Source organism: Octopus sinensis, linkage group LG22, assembly GCF_006345805.1.
Source record: "Octopus sinensis linkage group LG22, ASM634580v1, whole genome shotgun sequence".
NCBI classification, from domain to species: domain Eukaryota; kingdom Metazoa; phylum Mollusca; class Cephalopoda; order Octopoda; family Octopodidae; genus Octopus; species Octopus sinensis.
In genome coordinates, this window is record NC_043018.1 from 23,507,504 (window position 1) to 23,534,003 (window position 26,500).

Consider the following 26,500-nt stretch of genomic DNA (forward strand, 5'->3'; position numbering starts at 1 on the left):
GCGAAGGTTATTCATCATATATATACACAAGTGTTATTAAAGGTAATTTTGAAATTAGGTTGGTAGGGATACACAATCCTAGCAGGTACCATATAATAATAATGCTGGCTAGTTAATATAATAATAATGCTGGCTAGTCTCTGTGAGCGTAGAAAAACTCCAGATAAACTCTGGATGAAGATTTGTTATAAGCTAACAGTAAAAATTCAAATTTTAATAGAACCCCCAAAATTTGTGAACTTGCAAGTTTTCATTTAAACTGAACTTAAAGTAATACAATATTGGTAGGATACCAATAAATGCTTTATTATTATTGCTCTCTTTAGTCTTGGGCCACAGCTCTCCACAGGGCCTATCTTAAAAGTCTGCACGGAGTATGGATTTTAAGTTAGGACAATATATAATGCTTATGTACAATTTGACTAATTCTACATGGAATATATTACTATTATGTACAACTAAAAATTATATACAAATATGTAACTGTTCTATATAATGGGAATAAATTTTGATGAGAATCTCACACATCCATTACAACACACACACACACACACACACACACTACACACACACATGCGAACAAATAAATACACAGTTCTAAATACACACACCATAATTGTCTTCTCTCTCTTTCTCATTATTATTATTATTATATTATTACAGGGTGCCCAGATATTTGAGGCCATTGGTCTTGATCAGGAAGTTATTGACAAATGTTTTGTTGGAACACCTTCCAGAATTGGTGGTGCCACATTTGCTATTCTTGCCGAGGAGGTTTGTCTTTGCTGTTTTTTTATTTTCTATTTTGTTCAAAATTTAACAACCTTCTGTATCATGAAGGCCTATATAAGTGCCAATAGATATATGAAAGAGATGATTATAAACATATGACAGAGCTGGTCATAATTGTATGATAGAGATGGTTATGGATGTATGTTAGAGATGGTCACAGATGTATAATATATATATATATGTTTATATATATAGTATATCTCAATATATATTAAATATATATAGGTATGTTGGCACAAAACAGGAAAAAATAGAACTCAAAATATGAGTGTATATATATATATATATATATATATATATATATATATATATATATACACATAATATATATGCCGGTGCCCCAGCATGGCCACAGCTCATGAGCTGAAACTAGAATCAATCATATATAATTATATATATATAATTACATACAGAGATACTCACGTGCACATACACATACAGCTCAAATTTACAGAAAACAAAAGACGAAGACAGATGAGGAACTACGCTCTTCAACAGAAAGAGTTGAGAGCAAAAAAAAGGAAAGAGAACAAAAACAAAAAACAGAAAGAGAAATATAATGTGTAGGCATATATATATATATATATATATATATATATATATAATAATATAGTTACTACGGGGATACTTAGACCTCTTATAGGGATATTTTTATCCAAGATACACTGGTTTAATATATTGTATTTTGAAGAAATATTTCTTCAATAAATATAATATAAAATATCAAATATTATTATTAACAAAGAATAAGTCCTGGAGTCGATAGTTCGACTAAGGCGGTGCTCCAGCATGGGAGCAGTCAAATGACTGAAACATGTAATAGAATAAAAGAATATATATATATATATATATATATAGGTGGACTGACTACCTGGGACGTAGTCAGTCCACCTGTGCATACCTTCCTTCTTGTGACACTTGTGAAGACCTGCTGCAAATCAAAATAGATGAACATCAATGGAATTTGTATCTTTGTGGTACCAGTGCCGGTGGCACAGGGCACATAAGAAAACCATCCGAACGTGGCCGTAGCCAGTACCGCATCGACTGGCCTCCGTGCTGTGGGCACGTAACAAGCACCATCCGATCGTGGCCGTTTGCCAGCCTCATCTGGCACCTGTGTCGGTGGCACATAAAAACACCATCCGAGCGTGGCCGTCTGCCAGCCTCGTCTGGCACCTGTGTCGGTGGCACATAAAAACACCATCCGAGCGTGGCCGTCTGCCAGCCTCGTCTGGCACCTGTGTCGGTGGCACATAAAAAACACCATCCAGCGTGGCCGTCTGCCAGCCTCATCTGGCACCTGTGTCGGTGCACATAAAAAAACCATCCGAGCGTGGCCGTCTGCCAGCCTCATCTGGCACCTGTGTCGGTGGCACATAAAAAACACCATCTGAGCGTGGCCGTTTGCCAGCCTCGTCTGGCACCTGTGTCGGTGGCACATAAAATCACCCACTACACTCTCGGAGTGGTTGGCGTTAGGAAGGGCATCCAGCTGTAGAAACACTGCCAGATCTGACTGGACTGGTGCAGCTTTCGGGCTCCCCAGACCCCAGTTGAACCGTCCAACCCATGCTAGCATGGAAAGCGGACGTTAAATGATGATGATGATGATGATGATATATATATATATATATATCCCTACACATTATTTTCTCTCTCTGTTATATATATAATACATGTATGTGATGTGTGTGTATCTGTATATATATGTATGTATCCTTACCATCAAAGTTTTCCTATGTCTGTGACAAGTGTTCAGCATTAAACCATTATCTAGTTTCCATTTCTCTCTTCACATCCTGTAGACCCTGACAAGATACCAGAATGCCTTTTCACAACACAAAGCTGACCAAATAATCATGAACAATCCTGGATTCTACCACTGGAGAGATGGCGGTGAGAAACATATGAACGACCCAGAAACCGTAGCACTTTTGCAGGTAACTTCACCTTTATTTGATCTCGTAAATAATGTGAGTGTGTGTGTGTTTGTATCTCTTTGTCTTGACATCATGTGATAGTTGTAAATGAGGGTCTCTGTTATACAAGCAGTGCATCCAGCTATAAAAACCATGCAGAAACCTACAGTGCCTGTCCTGGGGCCATGTAAAAAGCATGCAGACCCCTCTGTGGAGTGGTTGGTTTGGAAGAGCATCCAGCCATAAAAACCCTGCCGAAACAGGCACAGATGTATGGTGCAGGTTTCTGTGTGGCCAACTTCGGTCAAACCGTCCAACCCATGCCAGCATGGAAAGAGGAAGTTAAATAATGATGATGATGATGATGATGATGATGTGAAGGTGCGTGGCATAGTAGTTAGGGTGTTAGACTCATGATTGTAAGATTCTGGTTTCAGTTCCTGGACTGGGTGGTGTGTTGTGTTCTTGAGCAAAACACTTCATTTCACGTTGCTTCAGTCTGCTCAGCTGGCAAGAACAAATAATCCTGCAATGAACCAGCATCCCGTCCAGGATTGGTGGGGTGGGGGTGGCAGTGGGAGAATATCTCACGGAAACAGGGAAATCGGACTTGTGAGATATTATGCCTTGGGAGGGAACTTTATCATTTTATCATGCAAACAGTGTCATTCATTTCCAATATTCTGTGAAAACATGTCTGGCCATGGGGAAATATTACCTTTGCTTGGAAACAGATAAGGGTTGGCAACAGGAAGGGCATCCAGCCATAGGAAATCTACCTCAATTTACTCTGTCCAACTCGTGTAAGCATGGAAAAGTGGATGTTAAATGATGATGATGATGATGATACTGATGTCTTCTCATATTTTCAGATATTTCTTTCCTCATACAATAAATAATTCTATTTACCTCTTTTCAATGAATTTGATACTAAAACAGTACAACAACTGAATGGCCTTGTCCCTAGCGCCATCCTTCTCTTGCACCTCACCCACATCCATCACCTGTGTTGCCTTCTACTGCTTCCACCTTCTCCCTCATCAACTTATGTTCACCATCGACCACACTTCCAACCTTGTTCATCATTCACTGCTCATGGCACCCTCTCGAACCCTTTGCACCACTTACCTTTAATTACCCTTCTGTAACTCAAGGGTGTGTCCTGACACATCATCCCCGCCATGCTCCTCCTCTTCCAACTGGGGTAACCATGTATCTCCCCTACAACCCAGCACCTGTTTCTATACCTGCATCATACTTTAACCTCTCATCACTAGCATAAGGCCTCCCTCAATGCACTCCACCCATTTTAGTTAAGGGGCTCTTGTCTTGTGAGTTACTCAGCTGACCTCACTAGTGCTGGTGTCACGTAAAAAGCACCCAGTTCACTATGTAATGTTGTTGGTGTTATGAAGGGCATCCAGCCATAGAAACTCAGAGTAGACATTGGAGCGTGATGCAGTCCACTGAATCATCAGCTCTTATGAAACCATCCATTCCACACATCATCATCATCATCATCATCGTTTAACGTCCGCTTTCCATGCTAGCATGGGTTGGACGGTTCAACTGGGGTCTGGCAAGCCCGAAGGCTACACCAGGCCAGTCAGATCTGGCAGTGTTTCTACAGCTGGATGCCCTTCCTAACGCCAACCACTCCAAGAGTGTAGTGGGTGATTTATGTGCCACCGACACAGGTTGCACAGACGAGGTGGCAGACGGCCACGCTCGGATGGTGTTTTTTATGTGCCACCGACACAGGTGCCAGACGAGGCTGGCGAACGGCTACAATCGGACGGTGTTTGTTACGTGCCCACACAAGCATGGAAAGTGGACATTAAATGATGATGCTGATGATGATGATGACGCTAATTGATAGACTGAAAGATAGGAGGATAGATATACTCTTTTACTCTTTTACTCGTTTCAGTCATTTGACTGCGGCCATGCTGGAGCACCGCCTTTTAATCGAGCAACTCGACCCCAGGACTTATTCTTTTGTAAGCCCAGTACTTATTCTATTGGTCTCTTTTGCCAAACCGCTAAGTAACAGGGACATAAACACACCAGCATCGGTTGTCAAGCAATGCTAGGGGGACAAACACAGACACACAAACACACGCACGCATATATATATATACATATATACGACGGGCTTCTTTCAGTTTCCGTCTACCAAATCCACTCACAAGGCTTTGGTCGGCCCGAGGCTATAGTAGAAGACACTTGCCCAAGGTGCCACGCAGTGGGACTGAACCCAGAACCCAGAACCATGTGGTTGGTAAACAAGCTACTTACCACACAGCCACTCCTGCGCCTATGATATATCAACAGATAGCCAGAAAAATAATAGACAAATACACTAATAGAAATTATATATCGCAATGTTTGCTGTTTGACACACCCAGTACAAGGAAGTTGTCAATGAAGTTGTTTAACAAATTGGTAATTAAATAAGATAATTGTGTCTGGCTATCTGACTTTCCTTGCATCTGCTCATCTTTTAATCTCTTTATCTTTTTGTTTGTCTATCCTTTACTCTGTCTACCCTTTTCGTCTCTCTATCCTTTCATTTAGTTTTCCTTTCATCTGCTCGTCTTTTCATTTGTCTATCATTTCATCTATGTATTGTTTTATACGTTGTCCTTTCTTCTGTTAAGCCTTATATATATATTCACCTTTTCATCTATTCATCCATCGATTCATCCAACTAGCTATCTAGTTTCCTTTGTATCTCTCACACTTTCTTTCGCTCTCTCTCTCTCTCTCAATCGGTATATTTCTGTGTGTGTGTGTGTGTGTGTTTGTTCATTGTCTCATTTAACATCTGTCTTCCATACTGCCGTGGGTAATGTATGCATGTGTAGTGTTAATCCTTTAACCTGTGTGTCCATTCAGTTATCCGTACTTTCATCTGTCCAAGTTCTTCTCAATACCATATTGTCAGTCACATTTCCATTGTCTTTTTCAGTGTAAAAGACTACACAATCACACAGCGCTATAAAAGCCATTACTTACTATTCATTCTTCAGCTGATATCAGATTCGGCAGAACATTAGATGGAATACCGTGCCGTATTCCATTACGACTTTTAAGTTAAAAAGTTCTAGTTCTGCCAGAATCTTCCTCCTCCCCTTCACCCCTTCTCCTCCTGTTCCTCCTCCTCCTCCACCTCATATCATCATCATTTAATGTCCATGTTCCATACTGACACGAGTTGGATGGTTTGACAAGATCTAAAGGCACCAAGGTCTGCATTTAACTCATGTTTTTTTTTTATGGTTGGATGTCCTTGTTTAATGGCTGTCTTCCCTATGAAGCTCAAGTGTAAACTGCCCTGTCATTTAAGTGTCTATGTAGGTGCAGGCATGGTTGTGTGGTTAACAGACTTGCATCCCAACCATGTGCTTTTGGGTTCAATTCTGCTGTGCAGCTCTTTGGGCAAGTGTCTTTTTTGTTTAGTCCCAAAATGATGAAAGCCTTGTGAGTGGATTTGGTAGATGGCAATTGAAAGAAGCCTCTTGTGTGTGTGTGTGTGTGTGTGTGTGTGTGTGTGTGTATATATATATATAAATGTATGTGTATTTTTTCAATGTGTACAAATAACATGGAATAACATCAATGTTTTCTTTGAAACATATGTAGGAAGTATAAAGATTTGAATAAATTTATATATATATGATATATGTATATATGTGTGTGTGTGTGTATGAAGTTAAATAAATGACAAGGGAACAAGAAATTATGCAATGAACTTCATTAGGTTACAGCTGTTTCCACTATGAGATGCAAGGTGTTCAAGTTGAGTGCTTGTGTGTCACCTTATAGATTTGTCAGAGCTTCAAAAATGAAGTACAATTTTATTTGAGAAAGCATTTATATATATGGAAAATATCAACATCTCAGAGTAGCTTTTACTCTTAAAACTCTGGGTAAAGACTCCTTTTGGTCATCTCTCAGGGTGAAATTTTTATAAAGATTATAACCTTGATAGCAGAGGTGGGGGTCTGGTTTGGATTGGAACAAAAAGATGTTATAGAGAGGAAAGTATCTTTTGTTTTAGTTTGTCAGCAAAAAATGTCTACAGTTTGTTGATATGCCTTAAAGGCATAATATCTTTCTGCCAGGAGTCTGGTCCAAGCCCTTTGTTTGAAAGTAGTTTATTCTCTTATCAGAGTTTTAATTCTCTCACCAAAAGATTTTGGTCAGGTGGTTTTATTCAATGGAAGATATCAGCATCATCATTGTTTAACATTTGTTTTCCATGCTGGCATGGATGGGACAGTTTGACAGGGGCTGCTGAACCAGAGGACTGCACTCAGCTCCAGTGTCTGCTTTGGTATGGCTTCACTGGCTGGATGCACTTCCTTAAACCAACCACTATACAGAGTGCACTGGGTGCTTTTCACAAGGTGCCATCACTATTGAGGTCAACAAGTAACTCACAAGACAAGACAAGACCCCCTCGACTGGGGGATGAGGAGTTGTACTGAGGGGGGGGGAACTTTATGCCAGCTGATGAAATGTTCAAGTATGATAGAGAGACAGGAACAGGTGTCTTGTTATATGGGAGATGCCTGGTTACCTCATTTGGAAGATGGAGGGGAATAGGTGTCAGGGCATGCCCTTGAGTAACAGGGTGGTGAATAAAGAGAAATGGTAAGGGTGGGTAAGTTCAAGGGAGTGTGAGTAGTTGAGTGGCAGATGACTAGAGGGAGAAGCAGTGCGTAGTAAATACAGGTAGGGAGCAAAATCAGCCATGAATATTGTTGGAGGAGAAGGTGAGGAAGTAGGTGTGGTAATAGTATTATAATTTTCCCAGCTATTAACCATATCTTTACTTGATGAAGTGCCTTTTAATATTTACACCAACATTTAAGGCAGTGAGCAGGCAAAATGCTGAACAGCATTTCGTTCATCTTTACATTCTAGGTTCAAAGCCACTGGGGTCGTTGACTTTACCTTCCATCTTTCAAGGGTGATAAAATAAGTACTATTTGAGCACCGGGGTCAATTTAACCCTTTAGTGTTCAGATTATTATATCAAACATAATGCTTATTGATTCCCATTGATTTGAATTAATCATGCATTATCTCATATCTTCAAGATCTTGATGGTGTAATTACTTAATGTAGAATAACATTGTAGGGTAGGTGTGAGAGCCTGGATCTGGTCAGTTTGAACATAAAACAGATTAGCTATTTTGGCCGGATATGTCCAGTTTAAATACTAAAGGGTTAATCAATTTAGCCCCTCCCCTGAAATTGCTGGCCTTGTGCCAAAATTTGAAACCAATATTTACTTCAACATTACATTATGATTGGTTTGTTTTTTGATTGTCATCAGATGTCTCATTCCTGGATGTGTACAAAATACCTGACTCGATTTGAACTCAGAACATTCATTTCTAAACTAAGAAATAACAAAGTTTGCATCCATAAAACCACTGAAGCATATCTTTTGTATTTCATCTTAGCATGCTGCCAAAGACAACAGCAACACCTCCTATAAGAAGTTTTCAGAGGCCGCCATGAATTCCATCCGAGATTGCACACTAAGGGGCCAAATGGAGCTGAAATATGGGACTTCACCAGTTCTTACACTTGATGAAGTCGAGGATGCGGCTAATATTGTGAAGCGATTTGCAACTGGTAAAGTATTAAAGAAAGAAAAAAAGGATTTCTACTATGGTTTTACACACACACACTTGCATTCTTTCAGTCTATCATATCTATAATATCAACCTTATTTTGGTACATATTTTATCAATATATGTGTTATTGAAGGACTAAATTACGTTTTTAAACCTAACACTTCGTTTTAACACCAGGTAAATGCATGCGCATACACACACACACACACACACATACGCACAGATTACTTGGCAACCTCACTAGTGCCAACAGCATGAAAAACTGCACTCAGCACACACTGTAAGATGGCTGATATTAGGAAGGGCATCCAGTCATAGACACCATGCCAAAGTTGACGTGGAGCATGACGCAGCCCTGCAGTTTGCTGGATCCAATCCGTAGCAGCAAGAAAAACGGATGTTAAATTATGAAGTTGATACATACAATGAACTCTTGTACAGTTTCCACTTAAATATTACTGAACCAGCTTCTTTCCATCAACAGTTGTGGCCAAAAGTTTGGAACACACGGCGAAAATTAGAAATTCTTGTATTAACCCTTTCGTTACCAACCCGGCCAAAACTGGCTCTGGCTCAGTAGTACAAATGTCTTGTTTTCATAAGTTTTTCATCAAAATATACCACCAAACCTTAGTCGCCATTTATATTCCTAGCACTAGCTTAATGATAACTAGGTTATTTTACTAAATTCTTTGTTATATTTAAAATAATTGAAAGAAACACAGAACATCTTAAAATAAATACAGTAACGAAAGTGTTAAATGCCCAGTTATCTTTAATTTGCAATACATTATTACTACTTACAGTAATATGGTGGGCATAACAATTTTAATTCTTTTAAACAATTCTGCATATTGGTACCAATGAGAGGAACCTCTATATCAGAAAGATATCTGAATGAAGGTGACCAGATGAATGCTAAGTCAGCTATTAAACAGGTGATTAATTAGACTTTCTTAAAATACACTGCTGTAGTTTTGCTCTGTCTTCATGGTGCCCCTTTCTTGTAGCTCGCTTTTTCCAAATTTTTGGCCATGACTGTATGTATGATGTTTCCTATTTTAGGTGCCATGAGCTTTGGCAGTATCTCGTATGAAGCACATACGACTCTGGCCATTGCTATGAATCGGATTGGAGGAAAATCTAATACAGGTGAAGGAGGAGAGAACGCAGAAAGATATCTGAATGAAGGTGACCAGATGAATGCTAGGTCAGCTATTAAACAGGTGATTAATTAGACTTTCTTAAAATACACTGCTGTAGTTTTGCTCTGTCTTCATGGTGCCCCTTTCTTGTAGCTCGCTTTTTCTAATTTCTCTTCTATCATGAACCAACTATTTTTTTAAAAATCCAATTCCAATCTGCATATTGGTGCCAATGAGAGGAACCTCTATGTGTTCTTAACCTACTAATAATAGCAGCTAACTCACCCTCAAATCACACTTTGTGGAATTTTTAACCTGTTACCTGTCCAAAGCATCTATCTTTTATCGTTGACTTGCTCCAGTCATTTGACTGTGGCCATGCTGGAGCACCACCCTGAAGGGTTTTAGTCAAACAAATTAGGGCACATTTTTGATAAACTGGTCTTTGATACTTTATATCTGAAAAAAAACCCAAAAAACTATTGGATTGTCATACCTGGATGGCCTTTAAATGTAACTTTGTAGGATTATGTTTGATCTGAGATTTAACCAAAACAGTAACATCCTATATATTCCTCTTTTAATTAGAGCTAAGGGTAAGGTAGTACTGTGCATCCTATTAACTGTTGCGGGCCTTCTACTTGTGAAATTTTGGTGGGTTTTATACAACATTAATGTCGTATTCACACTTGTTTCTAAAATAATCTACTCTTCTATGACACACTATCAATTTCTTAGATAATCTTATCTTGCAGAGCACACTCCATCAGCCCTCTCAGCTAATCTTACAGAGTCAAACACACTTTATAACCCACTTGGCTAATTTAATACAGTTAGACATACTTCCTAACCCTCTCAACTAAGCTTATCTACAACACACTCTCTTTCCCTGTCAACTAATTTTTTTCTTGTTGGATAATTTTGACACACTGTCTGGGTGGGGATACCTGATTGCTACCTATCATTTTCTCTCTCACATTACTCCTTCCTCTATGGCTCATTGTTTGCATTCATCACTCTCCCTCATTTCAGATACTCCCTCTTGCATCACCCTATCTCTCTCCCCCTCTCTCTCAATCTCATTGCTCATGATATTCTTCAGTTCAGTCACCTTAAAACAAACATGTAGCTGCTTATTGCTCTCTCTCTTTCCCTATCTCTGTCTATCTCTTTTACTTGTTTCAGTCATTTGACTGCGGCCATGCTGGAGCACCGCCTTTAGTCGAGTAAATCGACACCCAGGACTTATTCTTTGTAAGCCTAGTACTTATTCTATCGGTCTCTTTTGCCGAACTGCTAAGTTACAGCGACGTAAACACGCCAGCATCGGTTGTCAAGCGATGTTGGGGGGACAAACACAGACACACAAACGCACACATACACACACATATATACGACGGGCTTCTTTAAGTTTCCGTCTACCAAATCCACTCACAAGGCTTTGGTCGGCCCGAGGCTATAGTAGAAGACACTTGCCCAAGGTGCCACGCAGTGGGACTGAACCCGGAACCATGTGGTTGGTAAACAAGCTACTTACCACACAGCCACTCTCTCCCTGACAGTTTATCTATATATTTATCAATCTCTCTCTCTCTCTTTCCCTCCCTCTTTCTCTCTCTCTCTTTCCCTCCCTCTTTCTCTCTCTCTCTCTTTCCCCCCTTCTCTCACTCTATATCTATTTGTATCTATATCTATACCAATCCTTCTTCCAGGTTGCCTCTGGTCGTTTTGGAGTAACCAGCTCATACCTTGCCCATGCAGATGACATCCAAATCAAAATGGCCCAAGGTGCCAAACCAGGTGAAGGAGGAGAACTACCTGGATACAAGGTATATACACATTTATATATTTTATATAGCATGTAGAGTGTGTGTGTGTGTGTGTGTGTGTGTCAGATAAAATGGTATTCATGAGATTCTTTATTCAGAACTACTACAATTGTTTTGGCTCATCAAGCACCTGTACCTCACAGGTGATATTCTGTACAAGCATTTGATTGAAAAGCATCTCACCTGTGATGTACCTGTGAGTGTAAGTATATATTGTTTGATGTCATAAGAATTAAGAAACTTTGAAATGAACATTAAATTTTTTGAACATGCTAATTATATATTAAAAAATTTTAGTCAAACCAGATTTTTAAATTTTTGGTAGTGAATATATCAGCATAGCTTTATATAAGCTGAGTATGAAAATTATAGAGATACAAGACTTAGAATAATTTTATGAATAAATAAATAAGATAAAATAAAATAATCATTGGGAGAACATAATAATAAAAGGAGTAAAAGGGTTTAATTACTAATACTACAGTAAAGTATATACAGGGCACCTTGGACAAGTGTTTTCAACTATAGCCTCGGGCCAACCAAAGGCTTGTGAGTGGATTTGGTAGGGAGAAACTGAAAGAAGCCCATCGTATATATATATATATATATATATATATTATATATATATATATGTGTGTGTGTGTGTGTGGTGTGTGTGTGTGTCTGTGTTTGTCCCCTCACCATTGCTTGACAATTGATGCTGGTGTGTTTATGTCTCCCATAACTTAGCGGTTCAGCAAAAGTGATTGATAAAATAAGTATTAAGCTTTCAAAGAATAAGTCCTGGGGTTGATTTGGTCAACTAAAGGTGGTGCTCCATCATGGCCACTGTCAAATGACTGAAACAAATAAAAGAATATATATATATATATATATATATATTGTAGAGAGCAGCTCATGATTCACCCAGTTGCTAGTCCAGTCATCTGAGTAACATTGGCATAAAGGAAAACTTGGTAAGACAATTGTCATTGGTTATGAGTTGCCAGAGTGAAGGTTGTAGTGACCCCTGGTGAATGCTGTTACTAAGTGCAATTAACTCTGTTCCTGCAAAAAGAACAGCCTGGAAACTCATCTACTAATGTCATCCAGAAGGTTCTTGTTTATGAGAGTTTGTAGTGGTGGTAGTGGTGGAGGAGGTGGCTGTGATAGTGGTGATAATATTAACAATAAAGGGGATGGTGATGGTGGTGATAAAGAGATAGATGGTGGTGGTGGTGGGAGTACTTGTATTAGTGGTAGACATCATGGTGGTGACAGCTATTTAGCTCTGAGTGAACCCTCATCAGCAGAACCTATGATTAAAGGCATTCCAGCCATGACCATCCTATCTGACATTATCTCTCCAACTACGTTATCTATCCACTGTGATCTTCCTTTTTTAAAATGACAGGTTGTTATTGAAGAAGATCTGGCTGTTATTTCTAACCACCCAAGTAACTACAATGAGGCACCTTACCCTTTTAATGGAAATATCTACTGCTGATGTTTATGATAATGATGATAATGATGAGGAGAGAGGGAGACAAGGAAGACAATTTCAATATTTTTTTGCTTTGTGGTGTGTCAGAGGTGGTGGTCAGCAGCAATGATGGATTTCTTTTTTGTTTTTTTGTTGTTTAGAAAATATCTTAAAACCCCAGTTTTGTATTTTTCTAGGTAACAGAAGACATTGCTAGAACGAGGAAATCAATTCCTGGTGTTGGGTTGATCAGCCCTCCTCCTCATCATGACATTTACTCAATTGAAGATCTTGCAGAGGTAAGCCTGTCAATAATTCTCTCAACATATTCTCTCATTCGTGACAAGAAGTTCTCAATCATAGTTTGCTTATGGACCTGAAATAAGTACCAGTTATGCACTGGGATCGATGTAATCAACCAGCTCCTCTTGCCCCAAATTTCCGGCCTTGTCCCTACAGTAGAAAGGATCATTATTATTATTATTATTATTACTCCTACTAAGAATTGTATAAAAAAACCCAACATTGTTAAAATATTTCGTTTGTAGAAGTATAATAAATTTAACAACAAAATCTTATATGGGCAATGAAGGGCCTTGTGGAGCCTGGTTAAGAACCACTTCTGTAAATCAGGCCATAAACCCATCTCCATCTTACCCTACCCTGCCATACACAAAAAAATTGGATCATTCCGACTGATTGAGAATAATCCACTCACCGACATACTTCAACCTCTCGTTCATTGTCAACCATGTACTCTCCTCTTTATTTCTTCTACCAAAACTGTGAGATATGGAACCATGGTAATAAATATATATATCTTCCTGTACCATCTTTAATCTCTTTTAATCTCTTTTCTACACAGTTAATCTACGACTTGAAATGTTCCAATCCGTCAGCACAGATCAGTGTAAAGCTTGTCTCTGAGGTTGGGGTAGGTGTGATTGCCTCAGGGGTTGCAAAGGTAAGATAGTTGTTGTTTCTGGAGAGTGGTGTGTCTATCTGGATGTGTGCGTGTGTGTGCGTGCATGTGTGTGTAACTGGTTTTGTATTGGTCTGTATATGTGTGTTTGTCTCTGCTTGTGTATAAGAATCTGTCTGTTTATGTATGTGTGAGATTATGTGTGTGTGAGTGTGTCATTGATTTTGTATTGGTCTGTATATATGTATGTGTGTATGCATTTGTGTATATGCTTGTGCGCATGCATGTGTATGTGTGTTTATACATGTACTACTGTATGAGACTGTGTATGTATGTATATATATATATATATATATATATATATATATATATTTACGCACAGACATACACATGAATATATATGAGTCTGTATGCTAGTTGTGCGTGTGTGTGTGTATGTGTATACATACACATACATATACAGACAGATTGACAGAAAGAGAGAGAGGGAAAGAGAGAAATAATATCATTATGCCATTGTATTCATGTCTTGATGTCTCTTTATGAAGGGCAAAGCTGAACACATTACCATTTCTGGACACGATGGTGGAACCGGAGCCAGCAGCTGGACTGGAATCAAATACGCCGGTGTTCCATGGGAGCTTGGTATTTCTGAGACTCACCAGACACTAGTTATGAACAACCTCCGTTCAAGAGTACGACTACAAGCTGATGGCCAAATCCGAACAGGTTTGTATCTTTGATGACAACTAATTCTGGAGACCCAGTTTCATTGCTGTGGTTTATAAACCAGACCTCCATCTATTCTTTCCCCTCTTACACACTACAGCTACTTAAAAAATATTAATTTGCTACAGAGGCAATATTAATACCAAGAGGTAGTATTTATCCCCACTCAAACATGGCAGTTTTGTCACAAACTATTCTATGAGAGTTTGGGTCATAGTTCCAAGCGTAGGATCATTTGTTCTGAGTGGGCATAAATATTATTTTTCAGTCTGATTGATACTGCCTCTATTGCTAATATTCATTTTTTAACAAGACAACTGGCTAATTATGACTCCAGCACCTGGGTGCATGTTACCAAGAAGCCAATATGAGAGTTTCTTTCATGGTAACTACCACAGCATCGTTAGTTTGTTCTAACAAAACATCTACATTAAAGTGGGGATAAATATTACAACTTGTAGCTTACAGGAGCACTGTCTCCTCTCTCTCTCTGTTTTTTCTACTACATTGGCCTCTGTTTCTCGGAACTGGCTTTCTGTATAACACCCTTGCTTTCCTGGAATGCCTGACATTGACAAACTGCAAAAATAGCATCTGTTATTTTCTCAATCACCTCCAGAACAATTCCATTTCATCTAGCTCTAGAGCATATGAGGGGGTACCCAAAAAACCCCAAAATTTTGTAATATTATTTAATTCCTTTAGTTAAACACTTTTATCACCTTCAAAGTATTTTCCATTTGAAGCAATGCATGGGTCCAGATGTGTTGGAAGCAGAGTTGGATCTCTTGCAAAGTGTTCTCTTTTTAAGCATCCATCGCTTTTTTTCTTCACCTTTTCCATATCTGCAAATTCTGTAGCCCCAGCTTCTGTCACCAGGGATGACCTTCATAAAAAGGTCCATATCAACTTCCATCTGTTCTTTCAGTTCACGACCTGCATTCAGTTGTTTTTGCTTCCATGAGCATTAGGAAGGGTGGTTGGCGTTAGGAAGGGCAGTTAGTGTTAGGAAGGGCTTCCAGCCGTAGAAACATTGCCAGATCAGACTGGGCCTGGTGCAGCCTTCTGGCTTCCCAGACCCCAGTTGAACCGTTTAGCGGATGCTAAACGATGATGATGAGCAAGTGAGGGACAAATTTCTCTGCAACTCTTTTCATTCACAATTCCTCGTTCAGAATTCGTTGGCAAGAACTCCTGAACATGCCAGTCTTATCAACAAGTTTGTCAGTTGTTCAGTGACAGTCTTCCAAGATCAGTTCATGAATTTTCACAATGTTTTCATTCAATCAGCAGGTCAACAATCACCCAAAATGAGGTTGGTCTTCAAGCAAAAAGTGACCATTCCTAAAGCACAAAAACCTCTTGTAAATTTGTGTTTTGCTCATGGCAGCATCCTTGTAAGCTGATTGAAGCATGACAACTGATTTGGTTGCTGTTTTCCACAGCAGAAAAGAGAATTTCATGGGAGCGCACTGTTCCTTCATTTCAACCATCACAAAAATCAACAAACAGGGGAGAAGCAATGCAAAACAAAGACGCACCAGGTGGCAGTATGATCCCACTCAATGCCACTGGTCAGCAGACTGATGCCTGAGGGTCACATCAAGTGGCTTCTAGCAGTGGAAGCCTGAACTACAACAGACTTGTCCTACAGAGAACGTTTCCTGTTACTTTTGAGTACCCCCTTATATTGCACAGCATGTCACCAAAAGGTTATTATCCTAGATGTCCACTGCTACTATTTAGCTTTTAATGATATATGTATGTTAGATATATCTTATAGACAAAGAGCTACTTCTATTGCATGATTTGAATTTTATTCAGCTCAGAGCATCTTTGAAAGATCAGTGCATTGTTTATTCACTGTTTCCTTATACTCTCTTCAGAGACAGACAGGGTTAGGGAGAGAGAGAGACATTACAATTTGTTGTCTTTTGTACTTGTTTTTGTCATTAGACTGCAGCCATGTTGGTGCACCATCTTCAAGAATGTTTAGTCGAATGGGTCAACCCCATTGCTTTTTTGTTTTAAAAAAAACCTGGTACTTATTTGATTGTTCTATTTTGCCAAACTGCTAAGTTGCAGGGATTTAAACAAACCAACACCAGTTGTCAAGCAGTGGTAGGGGACAAACACAGAATGAAGACACACACACACACACACATAAACTATATATATATATAAACTATATATATAAAACACACATAAACTATATATATATATATATATAACACACACATAAACTATATATATATATATATATATATAAACTATATATATAACACACACATAAACTATATATATAACAAAACTGTCCAACGAACGGGAACGTGAAACTCCAAGTAACAGCTTTTGTTAAATTTCTGCTGCTTTTAAGTAAAGCATATTACTCTACCTCTGGTATTTGAGTACTCTTTTTTTCCACCTTGTTTCAGATTATGTGTTTACTCCGGTATATATATATATATATATATATAACACACACATAAACTATATATATATATATATATAATAAACTATATATATAACACACACATAAACTATATATATAACAAAACTGTCCAACGAACGGGAACGTGAAACTCCAAGTAACAGCTTTTGTTAAATTTCTGCTGCTTTTAAGTAAAGCATATTACTCTACCTCTGGTATTTGAGTACTCTTTTTTTCCACCTTGTTTCAGATTTATGTGTTTACTCCGGTATATATATATATATATATATATATATATATATAATAAAATATTAGGGAATAAATCCAAACTTACAGGGAAAAATCAGATTTAGGATTAAATCCAATTTTATAGTAAAATATTATATTATATTAAATTAGAGATAAAACCACTATTAGGCAAATCAAACAATGAAAAACATAAGCCAATACATAAAATTAATTTATATTATTTTAATATTATTTTAAAATAATATAAATTAATTAATTTTATGTATTGGCTTATGTTTTTCATTGTTTGATTTGCCTAACAGTGGTTTTATCTCTAATTTAATATAATATATATATACATATATATATATATATATATGTGTGTGTGTGTGTGTGTGTGTGAGAGAGAGAGAAAATGGAGGGGATCAAGAGGTGGTATTCATCAACTAAAGGGTTAAAGCAGATAAATTTTGGTCTACAGAATTGGTTTCGAACTGTCTGTCATTCTATAACATGTTGTTCTTTATTGTAGGGCGTGATGTTGCTATTGCTGCACTTCTGGGGGCAGATGAAATCGGTTTCAGCACTGCACCCCTTATTGTTCTTGGGTGTACAATGATGCGAAAATGTCACCTAAACACCTGCCCTGTTGGAATTGCAACACAGGTAAATTTAGGGGTTTTTGTTACCTTGCTGTTTTTAACGTTTATGTATTTTTGTATTTTTATTGTTGGGTGTAAGTGGAGGCACTCATGGCTTCCACTTGCACCCAGGAACACACATACTGTACGAGTAGACACACATTCACGCGTGCACACACACACACACTCTCTCTCTTTCACTCCCCACCACTTTCATTCCACTCACAATTTTACAACTATAGGAATATAGAACCTAACACTAAAAGACAGACAGACAGACAGACTTGAAGCTGACTGGGAGTAGAGAGGGCTTTTTTTTTCTGTCATTGAAGAGATTATGAATGGCTATGAAAAGACATTGACAAACAATTGATTGATTGATGGTTAAATAGTTAACAAATTAATGAATAGAAGTGAAACAACCAGTGTGTGTGTGTTTATTGGCATAATGACCTTCCCAAGATACTATAAAATCCATTTCTACACATGGATTCACATCAAGAAACTTGTAAGCCGAATACAAAAATTAAATACATATATATATATATTTACACGCACACATATTTATCTATGTATATAAACATGATTACATCAACAATGATGACTAATTCTTTACTCTTCTATATTCATATTCTCCAGGATCCTGTGTTGCGGAAGAAATTTGCCGGTAAACCAGAACATGTCGTCAATTATGCATTCCATGTTGCTGAAGAGGTTTGTTTTATAATCACTTTTCACATTTTAACATTTTCTGGAAATTGTAGTTGTGATACCAGTACTGGTGGCACATAAAAGAACCATCCGAACATGGCTGTTGCCAGCGCTACCTTGACTGGCCTCCGTGCCGGTGGCACGTAAAAGAACCATCTGAACATGGCCGTTGCCAGCACTACCTTGACTGGCCTCCATGCCGGTGGCACGTAAAAAGCACCAACCAATCATGGCCGTTGCCAGCCTCGCCTGGCACCTGCATTTTTCTCCTTGCCTTTTCAAATCAGACATTCCACACACACATTTACCCCTTTACCCATGTTTTTCCTGCTGACATGAACCCACAGATGTTCTTGTAGGTCCTTAATTACACCAGCCTCAACAGGATGTGAAACCCTGCTCTTTCCTCTCCTGCTTTATTTATGAAGTAACTTTTTTAAAAATTGTTGACTTAAATCTGTTTAATTTCTAACACCATGAAACAATCAACATGAAGTCATTGCAGTGTCTCCTCTCTTTGAATAAATGCATGAAACATAGTCTTCAGCAGTGTTGCAACAACAACTATACACACACACACACACGATCACAAAATCACACAAACACACTCATGCACAAAAACATACACAGGCACACACACATGAACAAATACACACACACAATTTACCTTGGTTGCGTTTATAACTATTTAGAAAAGTTCAAACAAATATTTTCCCCCTAATAAACCTTGTATTTGAATTTATTTTTACAGGTGAGAGAGATCATGGCCAAACTAGGATTCCGAACATTCCAGGAGATGATTGGTCGTACAGACAAACTGATGTTGAAACCAAACCCCAGCAACCGTAAAGCTAACTTACTCAACTTTGATCTCATTTTTACAAATGCTCAAGCAATAAACCCTGATGCTAATATCATAGGAAGAACTGTTGATCAAAACTTTGATCTTGACAAACGTCTGGTGAGTATATTAGTATTTGAAATACCGTTTCAGATATACCATATCTTCTTCAAATCAAAAGACACTGTTACCATCCAACATATGATGGTTTAATAATGTGGAGTACAAAATAACCCTCTAGATGCGTTTTACTGCCCCCCTCTGTCTTGAATGGTGGTTCTCAACCATTCTTTGCTTAGGGACCCTTTTGAGTCCTATTTTATTCTACTGGACCCCCATAGCCACTCAATGTTTAAAACAATTCCATAAAATGGAATTTTAAAAAATTCCATTTTTATTATTAAATTTATTAGGAATTCTAAATTGTAGTTGTGATACCTGTGCCGGTGGCACGTAAAAAGCACCATCTGAATGTGGCCGATGCCAGTGCCACCTTGACTAGCTTCCATGCCAGTGGCATGTAAAAAGCACCAACCGATCATGGCTGTTGCCAGCCTCCCCTGCCAACTGTGCCAGTGGCATGTAAAAAGCATCCACTACACTCACGGAGTGGTTGGCATTAGGAAGGGCATCCAACTGTAGAAACACTGCCAGATCAGATTGGAGCCTGGTGCAGCCTCCTGGCTTCCCAGACCCCGGTCAAACCGTCCAACCCATGCTAGCATGGAAAATGGACGTTAAACGATGATGATGATTATTGTCTTCCGCTATAGCCCCGAGCCGACCGAAGCTTTGTGATTGAATTCGGCAGGTGGAAGTTACTGCCGTGTGTGTATATGTGCATGTAGGTGCTTGTGCCTCTCCGAAAGAGAGAGAGGGTATAAAAAAACTGAAAATATTTTGTGTATTGTAGAAGAATAACTGATTTATTTCACATAAAATTTAGCAACAAAATTGTATATGGACCCCTAAGGGTTATGTGAACCCTATTTAAAAATCACTGGTTTAGGATGTGCCAGTATGTCTGCTGCTGCTGTTGTTGTTGTTGTTTTGCTCCTCAGATGTCAGACTTTATGACACAAAGGTAGGTGCTGTAATGCACAGATTCTCCCTCTGACTGATTCATTAATTTAACGTGTCTTCTCCCTCCGAGCACCACTTTAAGGCAAGTGTTATCTCCCCACTGAGTGACTCTTCAGCCTATCACGTGTGTTCTCTCTTTCAAGTCCCTGCATGGGGTTGAACTTAGAATCCGAGGGTTAGTATCCTGTGCTCTTATCCACTACGCTATAATGCCAGTGGGAAATTACAGAGTGGATTTTAGGGCTTATAAACATATGTATATCTATTTATGCTACTGTCTTGGTTGTTTAGTTGTATATTTAGTCACTAGGTTACAATGTTTGCTCAAAGTTACTCTTCAATTGCTATGTTACAACATTTCCTTAGAAGCAGGCCCAAGTGGGGAGCCTGAGGGGCACATGCCCCTTCCCCTGAAAAGAAGAGCACCCTTCTAAATAATGTTATTACGCTCTTTTTCCCCTGGAATTGTATTTCCTTCTGAACCTTGTGCCCTTCCTTTGAAAAATTCCTGGGATTGTGCCTATTTCATCACTATTAATTCACTATGCTATAATATTTAGTTCCTGTTACAACACTTAATCACTATGTTACAATGTTTATTTGCTACATTACCATATTTAATTGCTGTGTTACAATGTATCGTCATTATGAGACAATGTTACACTGTTTAGTTACTGCATTACAATGTTTAATTACTTCGTTACAAGGTGCAGTCTCTAAGTTACAAGATTCAGTCACTATGTTACAATGTTCTGTCATTAGCTTATATTTAGTCACTATACCAGTATTTCTCAACTGGGGTTCCCTGGAATCCTAGGGTTCCACAAAAGGTTCCTAGGGGTTCCATGAGAAACACTAAGATAAGCTAATACTAATTTTATTGTCGTAATATTACTATACATGCACACCATATTATTGGTTCATTATTTACAATGGATAGATAGGTATCCTCACCTTGTTTGTTGTTACCACAACATTTCGGCTGATGTACTCTCCAGCCGTTATCAGGTATTCTGGTGGAATTTCAAACCCAACCCTTTATTTGACTAATGAAGTACACTGTTTTCATTCTTTAGGTATGTTACTGACAATAGTTTTCTGTTGATATTATTTTTCAAGTCCCTGCGTGGAGTTGAACTTAGAATCCGAGGGTTAGTATCCTGTGCTCTTATCCACTACACTATATGCTTGTGAGAAATTATAGAATGAATTTTAAGGCTTATAAACCTAGTATTTTATCTTTACTTAATACTGGTTCAATCCCAGGCAGGGATTTGAAGAATAATATCAATAGAAAAATAACATCAACAACATACCTTAAAAATGAGAACAGTGTACCCCAATAGTCAAATAAAGGGCTGGGTAGTGTAATTTATTTTAAGGGTTACACAGGGGTAAAAAAGGTTGAGAAACACTGCCCTATACAACAGTGTTTAATGGCCATATTACAATGTTAGTCACTGTGTTTACGATATCGCATTGTCAAAGAGAGTTTGGAATTATTTCCATAAGTTTCAGTAAATATTTCTAATTATTTCCTTGAAGGACAACATTTTGATTATGAAAGCAAAAGATGTGATCGAAGGTCGTGCCAAGAAGAAAATCATCGATATGCAGATCACAAATGAGGACCGAGCATTTGCTTCTACCCTTAGTTATCATATCTCAAGGTAAGAATGGTGATTCTACTGTCAACATTTATATTTCAAGATTAGAATGGTTCTTACTTCTTTAACACCCGGGTCTATTTTCTGAGCTGCACTGGATTAACCATTAAGCAAAATAAGCACATGCTTAGGACATCAAGGGGGAAGGAGGGGGCAGCACAGAAACGGTAAATGGTTTACGGCACAAAAGAAATCACTTTAAGCTTGCTAAAATAATATTTGGGATACCTTTATCTCTACTAAGTATAGATGCAGATGTGTTACCAAAGATTAATTTTGAGGATCTGATCAAAGACTTTGCAATTCAAAAAAGTAGGAGGAAATTTTTCAAATATAAATAAAGTAGAAGTATGCAAAAATAAACATTATTTTCACTCTTACTGTTTTGTTTCATTTCAAAAAAATAAAAATATATTTTATGGTTTGTTATTGTTTATATTTTGAATTACATAATCTTTTATGGGGGCACCAAAATCTTTTAAGTGCTCAGGGCCTCAATGGGGCTTAATCCAGCCCTGCTTCTGAGTCTAGTTTTAGCTGTCAGATCTTAACCCTTTTGATACCAACCTGCCAGCATGGAAGAGGTAGACATTAAATGGTGGTGGAGGTGGTGGTGGCAGCGGCGGCGCCGGTGGGGGTTGGGGTGGGGTAGGCATTAAAGATATTGATAGTGGTGGTGGGGCTGGAATATGCGGTGGTCTTAATAATATTTTAAAAAAAAAAAAAATTAGTTCTTGTTTATTTACAAAAAGTCTGCAAAATGGAAGAAATTATTTTGTTGTGAAGGAAAAGTGTATTTCCTACATGCTTTCTGTTAGTCTTACCTGCCCAAAATGTTAGTCTTTAGTTATTTATTTATTTATTTTTGCCTCACACCTAAATAATAAATTCCAATTTTGACAATATTTCGATATTATTTTCTGCCACAGATCAATATTGGTTTCTCCTGTTTCACTCTTGCTCATTTAGTCTTGAATTCTTCTTATATTTTATCGGTTGCTGACACTGTTGATGATGATGATGATGATGGTAATGATTATGATGATGATGTGGTGGTACTGTTGATGGTTATGATGATGATAATGGTGTTGACAATGTTGTTGTTGATGATGATGATGGTGACAATGTCACAGGAAATATGTTGAGATTGGTCTTCCTGAGAACAGTATTGTTATCCAACTCAGAGGCTCCGGTGGACAGAGCATGGGTGCTTTTCTGGCCCGTGGTGTACATATTTACCTGGAAGGAGATGCAAACGACTATGTTGGAAAGGTGAGTTCTACTCGTTTTTAACCCCACTCCCCTCCACCTCCAGAATTGCTGGCTATGTGCCAATATCTGAAACCATTATTAAATTTTTTCATAATTTGCCACAGGGGATTCGTAAAGGAGAACATTACATGACAGGTTACAATTTGAGTAACGACTTACATAAAGTCAGGTGAGGAGTATAAATAGGAATAATAATAAAAATCAAAATAATAATAATAATAATAATAATTTCTATGTAATCTCAAGGTTTAAAACAAACAAACATAATTTTCGTTTTTTTTTTTTAGACATTCACTAGTACAACACCAAAAAAAAAACCAACAAATATATGGCACACTAGGCATAACAACAACATGAACTTCCAACCTGTTGTCTCTTGAGGTCTCTGGGTGAGACTTGGAGCCAACTTGTACAAATATAAAGCAAAAGTCAAACATAGAATAATAATAATAATAATAATAATAATAATAATAATAATAATAATCCTTTTTACTCCTATTCACACTAAATATGTACCTCTATTTAAATGTACCCCTATTTACACTATATATGTATCCCTATTTATGCTATACATGTACCGCTATTTACACCTTACATGTACCCTTATTTACAGTGTTTGTCAGGAGGTGAAATTGTTATCTACCCACCACTTAGTAGCCCTCCAGAGTTCAAATCAGAGGATAATATTATTGCTGGAAATGTGGTCCTTTATGGGGCATCATCAGGCAAAGCCTTCTTCCGAGGTCAAGCAGCCGAGCGATTCTGTGTCCGTAACTCAGGTGCTGTAGCAGTCAGCGAGGTAAGTTGGGTGGTTTTTTTTTTGTCTTTCATCTGTTCTGAACTTTTGCTCTTCTTCCTCTCTCTCTCTCTCCTCCCCCTCTCTTTCTCTCTCACACACACATACATATACTCTCCATCTTCCTCACTCACTGTTACACTATTTGTTTCTTCACACACACACATACCTCCCTCTGTCTGTCTCTTTCTTTATCACTCTTTATCTCTCTCTCACATCTCTCTTTCCCTTTATCACACCCTCTCTTTCCTCTCACTCTCTCTCTTTCTCTACATTCTTTTCTTCTTCACACACTGTCTCTCTCACCTCTCACTCTTGATGGCAAAGAAAAATTAAGGTGTGATGATTGTGATGATGAGAGCAATAACAATAATGATCTCGACAGCATCCTGTAAACCCTTTGCCCCGAAGGAGTTTACTCAGATCTCAGTAACACTCTGTGAAGAGTACGGAAGGGTTCCATATCAACATCTGACATATGAGAAGCTTTGAATATTGCAACGAAGGCCAAAGCTAATGAAGCACCCATCTTTATACAGTATTCTAACACTCCACTTCCACGTGGTATCCATTTACAGATAAGGGGACTGGATCTTCAAAAACAAATTGTCTTTTCCCCAGTATTACAACACAATGCCAATGATGGACAAATGTAGCCATCCTGACCACTTGCCTCATGTCTAGTCCTCAGACGGTTGTGATATGAAAGAAAGAGAAAAGAAAAGACTAAATGTGTATTGTCTGTTGTACTAAAACTGCATCATTTAATGTCTGTTTCCCATGTAGAAACATGGATTCGGTGAGCTGCAGGACTGCATCATGCATCAATGTCAGCTTTGGCATGATTTCTAGAGTTGGATGCCCTTTGTTACGTAGAGCACTTTGCAGTGTGTACTGGGTGTTTGGCATTTGTGAGGCTGCCAAGTGCTTTGCAAGAGAGGAAGAGAAAAGGGTAAAGAAAAATATCCCCTTGACTAAGTGGTGGTGGTGGTAGAGTGGTATTTGAAAGGAGAAGATGACTTCAAGCTGGGGGTTGAGAAGTGAAGACAAGCATTGGTGGCAGACAGACAAGCATGGGTGACAGACAGACAAGCATGGGTGACAGTCAGATAAGCGTAGTTGACAGACAGATAAGCGTAGTTGACAGACAATCATAGTTGACAAACAATCATAGTTGACAGACAATCATAGTTGACAGACAGATAAGCGTAGTTGACAGACAATCATAGTTGACAGACAGATAAGCGTAGTTGACAGACAGACAAGCATGGGTGACAGACAATTATATTTGACAGACAGACAAGCATGAGTGACAGACAGACAAGCGTAGTTGGCAGACAATTATATTTGACAGACAGACAAGCATAGGTGACTGACAGACAAGTATAGTTGACAGATAGACAAACATGGGTGACAGGCAGACAAGTATACTTGGCAGACAGACAAGTATAGTTGACAGGCAGACAAGTGTATTTGACAGACAGACACGCATATGTGATTTGTTATAGAGGAGACACATGGCTACTTTGTATTATATAAGGGTGGGTAGGAGTGGATGGGAAGAACATAAAGATGGTAATGATGGGATGCCAGAGTGTACTCACAAAGTACAAGAAGATGAGCTTATGAGAGAATATGGGACAATGGTATCAGGCATGTTTAGAGACTCCAAATTATTTTTAGAGCTGTGTGATGACTGCTGTTGTGAATATATAACCTTTTGCTGATATTCTTTCAGGGTTGCGGAGATCATGGCTGTGAATATATGACCGGTGGGAAGGTTCTGATCTTAGGCTTGACTGGTCGCAATTTTGCTGCTGGTATGTCTGGTGGCTTAGCCTACGTCTATGACAAGTAAGTTCAATTTTCAAATATCTGAAAAGGCTTTTCTTCTTACATTTTTTAATGTATGCTTTATTTTGATGATTATGTGGGTTTGATGGATGAATAAATTTTAATAGGTACTGACATGGCTTTGTGGCAAAGAAGTTCGCTTCCCAACCAGTTTCAGGTTCAGTTAAATTGCTTTCACTAATACAAGAGCTTCAGGAAATAGCAGAAGCTAATAAATCTGTGCAACCCCTTGGACACGAGTGTCTTCTGCAACACATCTGGGCTAGCCAAAGCTTTGTGGGTCAGTTTGATAGATGGAAACTGAAAGAAGCCCATCGTATGTATGTATGTATGTATATATATATATATATATATATATATATATATATACCGGAGTAAACACAAATGTGAAACAAGGTGGAAAAAAGAGTACTCAAATACCAGGGGTAGAGTAATATGCTTTATTTAAAAGCAGCAGAAATTCAACAAAACCTGTTACTCTGAGTTTCACATTCCCGTTCGTCGGACAGTTTTTGTTAGAA

General features: G+C 38.3%; 1 protein-coding gene across 1 annotated transcript in view; it reads left to right on the forward strand.

Annotated features, from left to right (window-relative positions):
• Nucleotides 1–26,500, forward strand: part of LOC115223129 (glutamate synthase [NADH], amyloplastic) — a 107,808-nt gene that overhangs the window by 52,622 nt on the left and 28,686 nt on the right. Inside the window, exons 16-30 of the mRNA XM_029793541.2 lie at nt 664–774; nt 2,601–2,735; nt 8,192–8,366; nt 9,434–9,594; nt 11,226–11,342; nt 13,002–13,103; nt 13,670–13,768; nt 14,275–14,455; nt 17,647–17,780; nt 18,395–18,469; nt 19,218–19,427; nt 21,936–22,060; nt 23,191–23,329; nt 23,943–24,128; nt 25,864–25,979. Coding sequence (XP_029649401.1) covers nt 664–774; nt 2,601–2,735; nt 8,192–8,366; nt 9,434–9,594; nt 11,226–11,342; nt 13,002–13,103; nt 13,670–13,768; nt 14,275–14,455; nt 17,647–17,780; nt 18,395–18,469; nt 19,218–19,427; nt 21,936–22,060; nt 23,191–23,329; nt 23,943–24,128; nt 25,864–25,979 — 2,066 coding nt within the window. The remainder of the gene's footprint in view (nt 1–663; nt 775–2,600; nt 2,736–8,191; nt 8,367–9,433; nt 9,595–11,225; nt 11,343–13,001; nt 13,104–13,669; nt 13,769–14,274; nt 14,456–17,646; nt 17,781–18,394; nt 18,470–19,217; nt 19,428–21,935; nt 22,061–23,190; nt 23,330–23,942; nt 24,129–25,863; nt 25,980–26,500) is intronic.